Genomic DNA, 10,639 nt, shown 5'->3' with positions numbered 1-10,639 from the left:
CCTAGAGACACCCCCAGAACGGTATCCATCGAGAGTATTTCAGTCTACAATTATTCTGAATTCATCTGGAGATTTCTCCACGTGTTTCCTCTTATGTCGTTTTCGTTCTTAGGAACTGGGTCGGTGATCAAAACATAAACAAACCAACGTCACGCAAATTGTTGTTCGGCCAGTTCCATCCTAGGTTTAAAAACGAATTCGACATAAGATTTTTCAAAGTTTAACTTGAATTCAAGCTGGTACAAGAATTTTCATCCAATGAAACTTAGATGAAGTAACGATTTCTCCAATATAGGCTACGTAAGCTATTAAGTTTCAGGTATTACAGGAATTAATTCACAGGTTTTTTTAAACTTAATAATTCTTAAAGCAATCCCTGGATGAACATTTAAAAAAATTTCCTGCAGCTATCCTTAAACTACCTGTAAGGAATTTTAAATGGATTTACTTTAGATTCTTATCCAAAGTTTTGCTCAAAAGTAATTGGTGATTTTAGTAAGGCTTGATTGCAATCCATGAAACTAAATCAGGAAGATTTATTCGCTATATCAAGTACCTACTATATTTTGTGACTTTATGAAGTAATCATGTTATTTTGGTTCCATAGACTGCTATTAATTCTCATTAATGTAAATTTCCGAAAAAAAAAGTTGATTGAAATATATAATTTAAAGCAATTGATGGAAACACATAAGAATTTTCTAGAATGTTTGATAACTAGTTTCTGTCAAGGAACTCATCACACAGAGTATAATTGGGACTCTCAAATAGTGTGAACGCTACTGAGAAACCTGAAATGTTTTTTGGATTTATTTCAATTTTCTGTGCTGAGCACATCATCAAGTTTCCTGAACTTCAAATGAAATCGGCAAATCATCCCATTCTATTCCGAGCGTCCATTTTTACCGCTGCCATTCAACGTTTACAACGTTTAGAAAACACCATCCACACGTTCTACGAAAACCAATGACAGCCCACTTCATTTGCGACTGACCGTTGTCGTTATCGTCTTCGCCGCCGTTGTCATCGACAGCTACCCTCCTCACACCATGCCGCAGAAGCCGTTGCGGCAGTGCCATATTAGTGTTGATTCATGGCTGCTCTCCCTGCCCACAGTACATTTACAATTTCGTTCGCACCCAACCCATATATGCGTGTGCTGTGCGTCCATCATCGACTATAAAAGAGGGGTAATCGTGCTCGCTCGTCATCGACGCCGTAGTCGCCGTCGTAACTCAGAGTATTCAATTTCTAAGGTTTCCCTCGCTTTCGGCCGACGAGTGCCGGCCATGTTGAAACGGGACATTGCGTAGCGCAACGAAAAATGGGAGCCAATGGAAAAGACGACGGAAATTGCACCATGTTAGAGGTTATACGCTATAGGACGGGCTTGTTTGCTTGCTTTGGAGCGGGAGATATTTACAAAATTTCTAGATTGGGATTCTACTTAAAGTGACTACAGTTAATGAAGAGTTGAGTAGTACCGAGTTTACCTCTATCCAGGAGGAGTTCGTCCCTCTAGTGTCGTTCGTGTTTGGTCAGCTGCAGCGGGGTGGTGGATCCTTCGCCGGCGCCATTCCGGCTCGAGACTTCGATGTCGGACTCATCGTCGTGGACGTTGATCTCCTCGTCGGAATCGCTGGGGACGGGGCTGGCCGACGGATTGGACGAACAGCTGGCCGCGGTGGCGGCGTACGAACGGGACAGTCCGGCAAAGAGGGCTGCCGCCGAGGTCGGGACCAACGAACGGAAGGCACTATGCTCACCGCCCATTAATAATGGAGTTGATGCTGTGACTAATGATGCCGCCTGTGCTGCTGCCACTGCTGCTGCCGCTGCTTGGGCATGGGCCTGGGACGCCGCCAGGTGCGAGGCCACCGGTGAGGTTGACTGGTTTTGGTGATGGGCTGCCGCTCCCAGGGGCGACGGGTGGACTCCGGTGCCCGAGGCCGAGCCCGATCCCGGACGCGGTGGCGGGGAACCAGGGGTGAAAGCGGAACTTGCCGCTGCTGCTGCCGCTCGGGAACTCGGCGAACTGGACCTTTTTAAAAGATTCATTCTTTGATGACGTCGCCATTTCGCCCGTCTGTTGGAAAACCAAACCTAGTAGTTCAAGTTAGGGTATATTAGTCAAACACTTATGACTAGGGGCGGGAGTACTAACCTGTACGCGGGCTTCGCTGAGCGATGTTCGGGACGCCAGGCGCTCCCGGGTGCTCACGCAGGGGTAGTGGGATTTGTCGAACTCCTTCTCGAGCTCCTCGAGCTGCTCCGGGGTGAAGGTGGTCCTATTGCGTCTAAACTTTGGTTGGTCGCCGTCCAGGCTGTTGGAGTCCTCGCCCTCGATATCTGTAATTAGGGGATACACCGCAGTTAGCTCAATCTGACCACGGTTCAAGTCTCGCGAGTCAATCATTTACCATACTCACCGATCAGTCGATTGCCGTCCGGACTGCCGAGGGTATCGTGGGAGCCGCTTCCGGGGGATCCGATGGTGGCAGGAGTGGAGTTCGAGCTGCTTCCCGGCGGGGTCATCCCCGGGAGGGATTGTCCGGGAGGCCAAAGATGGGCCGGTGTGGGCCAGGGGAAGCCTCCGTAGGGGGGTGGGGGATAGAGACCGTAGCCGGCGGCTCGGGCGAATTCGGCGGCTGCTCGTTCCGCAGCCCGGTTGCGCAGGATTCGGTTGATAGAGGAGACCGACGGGGCGGTTGCGTTGGTGCAGACGCCTGGAATTTTAGAATGAGAAAGAGGAGTTGTTAGCGGGTGTGAAAAGAAATTGTTTAAATAGCAGAAAGGTATAGCACATTTATTGTCATAAGTTCATTATTTTTGTAAAATAAGCTCAGTTTATTATACATTTGGGTAAATGAAGCCGTAATAAGAATTTGGTAGTAGAAAAACTTTAAATAACAAGAGCCCGATGACCACCTACTGCTACAGTTATAATCAGAGATGGGCCAATATTACTTGATAAATCTCTTTGATAGAGATGAGGCTCTATTTAGTATAATCTTTAAGATCTGTTTTATAGATATGTGAATATTACGAGTAGTGCATGGATAAAAGTCAAAACATTAACCTTAAGTGTAACTCCTTAAATCACGACTTTTTCATTAGCTAAGACAAAAATCCCTTTTCAAAGAGGACTTGTCAATTATGAGTATCGTTTTTATAGTGCCTATTTTGGTGAGCGAGTATAAAGCTTTCTCATAACTCGGAATCGTGAAGGGACCCAAACCAAGTTCGACTTTTCAGAACTCAATATTATATAACTCTATATTTTCCATGAATCGATAGGTTTCTCGGTCCCTTTAAATTTCCGTAAATCGCGTGCTCCATAAATCGTGTAGTGTAAATAGTCAAAATTTTGGAAAAATGAAACGTCAATACAACGTTTACATGTTTAATATAGTATCGGGAGTACCACAAACAGATAGAAATAAGGAAATGGTCTCACAGCAACACATTGTCCAATAATATTTTCCATGAGAAAGGATGATTTAAGCGATATCCAAATGTCAAGTTCTCGTGATATTTATGACATTTAACAGCACTGAATGTTAATATACGATATCTTTTTGAAAATCGTTCTTATTTGGTAAGACCAGGCATTGCAGTATTCGTTCTCATTTGATTTCGATGCACGATCAAAGCAAACGAAGAAAAACATTTCATCTGTGTCGGTCCATGATCGGAAATGTTTCGCAAGTTATAACAAGTTTGATAAACAACAGCCGCGAACGAGACCTCCAAAGAGAGAGCGGTGATGAAACTCATATTTTACGCTTATTTACCATTGGGGGTAGTGATTTAGTTTTACTCAGGGACGAAAAAATCATGCTCACTATACTCAATTCACTGACATTTACGCCACCATTAAAGTAACAGCACCACCACCAATATGATTGTACCAATGAAGATGGCATAAAATTAAACGAAGAAAATAAACAACGAAGCCCGTAGGTCGTTGGTGTTGGTAGGGGGCCCAGATAGCCGTAGCGGTAAACGCGCAGCTATTCAGCAAGACCAAGCTGAGGGTCGTGGGTTCGAATCCCACCGGTCGAGGATCTTTTCGGGTTGGAAATTTTCTCGACTTCCCAGGGCATAGAGTATCTTCGTACCTGCCACACGATATACACATGCAAAAATGGTCATTGGCATAGAAAGCTCTCAGTTAATAACTGTGGAAGTGCTCATAAGAACACTAAGCTGAGAAGCAGGCTTTGTCCCAGTTGGGACGTAACGCCAGAAAGAAGAAGAAGAAGGTCGTTGGTGTTTTTGATTATCAGAAGCAGAAGATTGTCAGTTTAAAAATGAGAATCAATTAGGTTCATATTATTTAAACAATATGCTGCTATACGGGTATCTGATGCACGGAATCTGTGACATTGATGCGTCTTAAGTGAAAGAATATCATTTTTTGTTTCACAAAGCGATTAAGCAGGTTAAAAGGAAACTGACAATCTTGCAGCAAGCGCTTTGCCAATCTTTGTTGTGTTGTCAAGGTGAGGGTAAAAACTAATAAAAATCAACGATGATTCTACCCAGCAAGTGACAATATAGGCGAGGGAAGATTGAGTATTCTAGTCCCCAGTTTTACTGGCATTATAAACAGTCGCCAAACATTTGATAACAAAAGTGATCTCATATTTGGAGCTAGTTTGGATAAGATTTCTGATTTTTTTAATCCCGGAATTTAATGAGAGATGTAGCAGAAGATGATAAACAGTTTCTCATGATGTGTTTCGGGTCATGATAATTACAGAGAGCGATAAGTGAGAGATACTTTATTTTCTCAGAATACCGTCGTTGGGGGTGACAATGGGTCAAAAAGGCATATGTACGATTTGTTTATTGAATAACTATAGCAATTTAGCTCCAATAAACTTCAAATTTGGTGTGTATGTACTTTGATGGTACATTAACAACTGTTCAGAAAATTATTGAAAAATATTTATTCACATCGACACTACAAGTGAATGAAAAATGACCCAATCTCACCCCATAGAGGGGGTGACATTGGGTCACTATTATTGAAATAACTTATCTTTGAGAATATGATTGCAAAACCATTCACAGCTGAAAAATATTGATGAAATACGATGCAAAAAAGACGAAAAGATATCTAAGATGTTTCACAAGTATGATAAAGCCACTTAAAAGAACGATTATACCAAAAATTAGAAGAGCTATGAGAAAATATATGAGACCCAACATTTATTGTGAAGTTTACATAAATTTTCTTGTTTGTTTCCCTCAAATTATCTTCATAGTCTCATCCTTATTGCCATAAAGCCTATTCAGTTTTCCCAGAGGTGTACTGAAACAGTGATTATTTTAAACCCTCGCCAATAGTTATATTTCGGTGTGACATTCCTCGATCAATAAATTTCAGGCAGATTTTGACTTCATAGTACCGTAATCCGGGGTAACATTGATCAGCGGGGTAACATTGATCTGGATGACTCATCTTGTTAAACGTTCAAATAAAGATTTATTGATGAAGCATTTTCGAACCATGAATGGTGCCTCTCTTTCGTACATTCATAAGCTAATGATAATTAAGGTTTTTGCCAAAATTGCGATTAGTTCATGCGCAAATTTGTCAACTTTTTGAAATCATTGGATTTCTATCATTTTCACTGACACTACCGAAAATTCATGTCTCACATGAGTTCTGCAGACGATGTGATCAAAGAAAATGCGGGTGTTACTAAAAATGGCATCGCCGAAAACGATTCCGTTGTCAAATCTTTCATAAGTTTATTCAATTAGGCAAATTTAACTAATTACTATTACGAATGTAGAATTTCCTGAGGAAATTGCCTACTTTTAGGCGTATTCCGCGGTTCAAGGTGTTTTTAATTTTGAAATAACTCAAAAAGTAAATGACTTGTAAGAGTTTGGTCTTCATATTCGCCTTCAGGGGCCCTGACTTTAGTAAGTAACGACATTTCCAATATTAGCGAACGTTGTTTACTTGGGTGATCAATGTTACCCCATATCAGCTGAATCAAAAAATCACTCAAAACATTTATTTAAACATGTTTAAATCTTTCGAAAAACAAAATAAAGTACATAGTTAAGAGCGGTGGGTACCAGTACTTGTTTTAAAAATATGAAACTTGTAACATTTGTATTCTGAAATGAAAAATTTAAGAAAAACTAAAAGAAATGATCAATGTTTCCCCGGATTACGGTACCGGTATTTCAGCGATCCAACTCATTCGTACTTTCGTGAGATGTTTCTGTAATATGAAGACACTAATAAATAATTAAATTTATTAAAAAAAAACAATTGATAAAATTTTACGATGTTGCTGCGCACGAAACACAGTTGCTGGGTTGAGAAGTTGTCAAAATTCGTTGCATTGTTATTCGATGCACGGAATCCTCAAGTAGACTTGTTTGATGTTTCAGAGATGCTGTATTTAGAAAGAATAAACACATCTTAATGAGGAATGAGAACACCCGGCACCGTAAAATGTCAAAAAAGTGGTGTTGCAATTTAATTTACTATCGTTCTTGCTTGACCCAATCTCACCCCCATTTTCAATGTTTTAGACACCGTACCGAAAAAATTTTTTTTTTTGCGGAAAAATCAATTACATTCCGGAAAATACTTGTGAAGTGTAATGAAAAGTCTTTCAACATTCTATTAATACAACGATAGAGGTTAAAGTACATGCGTTATACTTTGCACAGGAGAAATTTAATGTTGTAAATTTTATCTAGTTTTAACACACAAGTTTATTGATATAGTAAACAAAAATTACTAATTCTAAAAATGTATATTGTGATGAATTATGTGTAATAATATGTTCCCCAACATATGAATAATTATTTCTAGCGATATCAGCGTTATTAGCTGATATATTACATAAATCATAATTTTCCGTTTTGACCCAATCTCACCCCCTAGACCCATTGTCACCCCCATCGACGGTACTACCTTTTAAGTAGGACAGGAAAAGATTAATTCAATGTTGATAAACATGATTAGACAGCCATTCCATGAAAAACCGATGGGTCACCGAACTCCGCGAACATTTGCTAAGGAGGGCAGTAAGGCACAAAACTTTTTCGAAATAAGAATACACGTGTTATTGGATTTTCTGATTAGGGTGACCATTTCCAAAATAGGGTGACCAAAACAATTGCAAAATTTTTATTAAAAAAAATCAACTTTTGAACTGCTTGACCGATTTTCTTAAACAAAATGAAAGCTGAAGATTTTGACTTTTCAAGAAATATATAAAATTTCACAAACGAGAAAATAAAATCCGAAATTTAACGAGAAAAAAATCCGTTTTTTCTTGTTTTGAAGGCCTCGGGACCAAAAATGCTATTACGTTTACTGTAAAATTTTCAGCGATTGTGTTTTTAGTTTATGAGATATATTTTTTTGAAAATAAAAAATCAGTCATTTTTTATCGGCACACTGAGATCTACATCGGCGCTGAGACCTACAGTGTGTGCCGATATAAAATAACTGATATTTTATTTTCAAAAATATATATATATCTCAAAAACTAAAAAACATACATTGCTGAAAATTTGACAGTAAACGTAAAATTTTCTGAACATTCAAGTAAAAATAAGAACAGTTATAGAACCTGCCTCATATCTTGAGTAGAGTAAGGTGGGGCAAAAGTTCGACCTTAGTGGTATAATCAAAGTTTCCAGGAAAACAATAGCAGTTAAAACAAAACAAATACCATACAGTGAACCTTCAACATATTGGCTATAATTTTGCTGAACAAACTTGTGTCCAAATATTTACCCATTTTTAGTTATAACAGTTTCAAAATTGATTGTCTTATTCGAACTTTTGCCCCACCGGTGGGGCAAGAGTTCGAATCAAGTGTGGGGCAAAAGTTCGCTGGCTAAAACATTAAATATCGATCCTTTTATGACAGGCATACTTTACACCAGCCGTAAAAATACACACTAAATTTTCCTCAAAAAATTGCCCAAAACCGGGTTAATTGTAATATATTCAAAAATAGCAGTTTTACGCAAAACTAAGTGGAAATGTAAAATTTTGGTGACAGTTTTAACACGATCAGACAAATTTAACTAAATTTGAAGATACATGTGGATTTTAGGCAATTTGAAAATTTTTCCATGATTTTATACATGGGTCGAATTTTTGCCCCGCTGATTCGAACTTTTGCCCCACTATGGGCCAAAAACTGTTTTCAAGCATTTATGCAAAATCTAATACACCTCAAAGCAACCTTATGATAGTCCTTACATAAAATATTGAAAAAGATGTTATCTTCAATTGGTTCCATGCAACGAAAATTTGACCAAAAATTACAATATTCACGTCGAAAAACAACAAATAGCCATAACTTTTCCCAATCTCAATCGATTTTTATGATATTTGGACTAAAAGTCTCTTACTTGCATAGCATTCGAACCACAATGACATTTATAAGATTTGTTTTGAATTGAGCTAGAAATCTTAAAAAGAAACTCTTACCCCACTCGAACTTTTGCCCCACTTTACTCTACCTTAATTCAAACTCCGGACAGTTCTTAAAAAGATATAAACATAGATGTCTGCTCGAAAGAAATCGAAATTTGTTTGCATATTTGTGGAAAAGCTTAATCAAAGAAGTAGGATTTTTTGAACGATGAATTTGGAACATTTTTTTTTTTTTTGGTGAGCTTGTTCGTATTTTAAAAATAATGTAAATACCGGGAAAAAGTTGTACTGCTGCACATATTTTGTGCATCGAAGATTTTTTTCTAGTATTTCAAAATAAACCAACAGGTAGGGTCAATTGCCGATTATTGCACGGTTAAGGAAGCAGCGTCAGTAATTTGATTGTCAAATATGTCAGAATCCCTTAAAATTAAACTGAATTTTATTCATTCCCCGAATATTGGCAACTGTGCAATAATTGGTGTGTAATAATTGACAATCTACCCTAGTATAAGTAATCCAGCCACATGGAGCAATGTTATATGAGACATTGCTGAAGTATGCTGACAGAAGCTGCCGTGGCCCAGAGGAAATAACCCATTTGCTATCAGACTCCCGGGCGTTCCCGTTGGCTCACGTTCCCCTCGCTATAACTCCACCGACTACCTTCGGAACGGAAGAGACCTAGCTTATTTATTGCATTATTAATAATATTTATTCGCGTATTAATCAGTGATTTATTACCCGGCTTTGGACGAAGTTGCGTGGATGGGACGACACAATCTCCCAGTGGTTTTTGCTTGTTGCTCTTCTGCTCACGAGTTGACGACAGCAGCATCAGACGATGGATTAGTGCGATCCAGTTAGGCTGCGCACGAGTTCAACAACTCGAATGTGCGCTTAAGCCCTGGAGACCAGACCAAAAAAAAAAAAACTTAAATCTTTGCTTGGTCAGTGATTTCTCCGACGCAGCACTTGTCGCTAATGCATCCATTAGCTGCTCTGCCAGATTTTTACTAGGTTGGTATACTTGAACTTGGACAACAGTTTTTTTTGTCTCCAAAAAGCACAACCCAAATGTTAAGAGACTTGTTTAAGCATTTTACAGCTCACTTAATCCATCCAATGAAAACACGGGGCGAACAGCTGCGAATGTGTACCTTAAACGGTTGGACAAGTGAGAAATTCGGAGACCCAAACAGCCGAGAACGAAAACGACACAAAAGAATGTGTTAAAAGTGTCATATTATAATCACCGGTGCTCATTGGGTTGGATAATACCGGGAAAAAATGTCTTAGCTTGCGACCCATGGGTGCTCTTTTTTTCTACTTTTCCTGCTCTCTTCGGAACCGGAGAGTGTCCAATTTCTGTTGAAGTCCAGAGGTCTTCAGGGAGCATCGGAATGCACAACTCGAAAATCTTATTTAGCTAATTTGATGTGTATAATTCCTCTTGTTTACAATTTGTTGAGGCTGTCCGCTTGATTCTGGAGTATGGTTTTCGATTTGACTCCCTCTTTTGGGTAAACTATACGGCCGACGCAACAGGGAATGGGATTATTTCCCTGGAATCCATCGGTGACTGCATATGTGGAATCAACAATCGGTGGCAACGCGGAGCTGTCCGGAGTAAGACCTCAAGTGAAGAGTGACAGTTTAGCGATGGCCACCTACCGGCAGGTTTCATGGAGTGACGGACATCTGGACTTCTGGTTGTGGAAGGAATGTTGACATGTCATAACTTGAGGATGAAGATTTCTGGAGTGGCATTAGAGTGGCAGCCGATGAATTGGTGTGTTTGATCCGGGAATACAGTTTGAATTGAAATATTAGTTTAATTCAAGATTGTTTAGCTAGACACGATAGTCTCAAAATCTAATTATGATCGGCTATCACTTCTGATCGTATGGAATTAACTGGTAAAAGTCATCTTTCGGAGATAGGGTATTGATAAAAGCGTCAGTTCACAGAAATTTAATAAAATCGAATCGAAATGGAATCGAAATCGAATCGAAATCGAATCGAAATCGAATCGAAATCGAATCTAAATCAAATCGAAATCGAATCGAAATCGTATCGAAATCGAATCGAAATCGAATCGAAATCGAATTAAAAGTTTGAAGTTTAGGACTCGAATTGAAACCATTAACATTAGTAAACAACTCACATGAGTATCACAATCTGGATAAAATGATAGGGCCATAA

General features: G+C 39.2%; 1 protein-coding gene across 3 annotated transcripts in view; it reads right to left on the bottom strand.

Annotated features, from left to right (window-relative positions):
• Nucleotides 1-322: 322 nt before the first annotated feature.
• LOC110678585 (paired box protein Pax-6-like) overlaps nucleotides 323-10,639 on the bottom strand; it is a 201,400-nt gene continuing 191,083 nt past the window's right edge. The window contains exons 4-6 of one of the 3 annotated variants that reach the window (XM_021851624.1): nucleotides 2,421-2,726; nucleotides 2,165-2,349; nucleotides 323-2,103 (exon numbers count right to left, since the gene is read on the bottom strand). In XM_021851624.1, the coding sequence (XP_021707316.1) occupies nucleotides 1,519-2,103; nucleotides 2,165-2,349; nucleotides 2,421-2,726 (1,076 nt within the window). In that variant the 3' untranslated portion in view covers nucleotides 323-1,518. The remainder of the gene's footprint in view (nucleotides 2,104-2,164; nucleotides 2,350-2,420; nucleotides 2,727-10,639) is intronic. The other 2 variants (XM_021851625.1, XM_021851626.1) reach the window with 2 other exon arrangements.

The sequence above is a fragment of the Aedes aegypti genome, chromosome 3, assembly GCF_002204515.2.
Source record: "Aedes aegypti strain LVP_AGWG chromosome 3, AaegL5.0 Primary Assembly, whole genome shotgun sequence".
NCBI lineage: Eukaryota > Metazoa > Arthropoda > Insecta > Diptera > Culicidae > Aedes > Aedes aegypti.
This window is presented reverse-complemented; position numbering and strand designations above follow the sequence as displayed.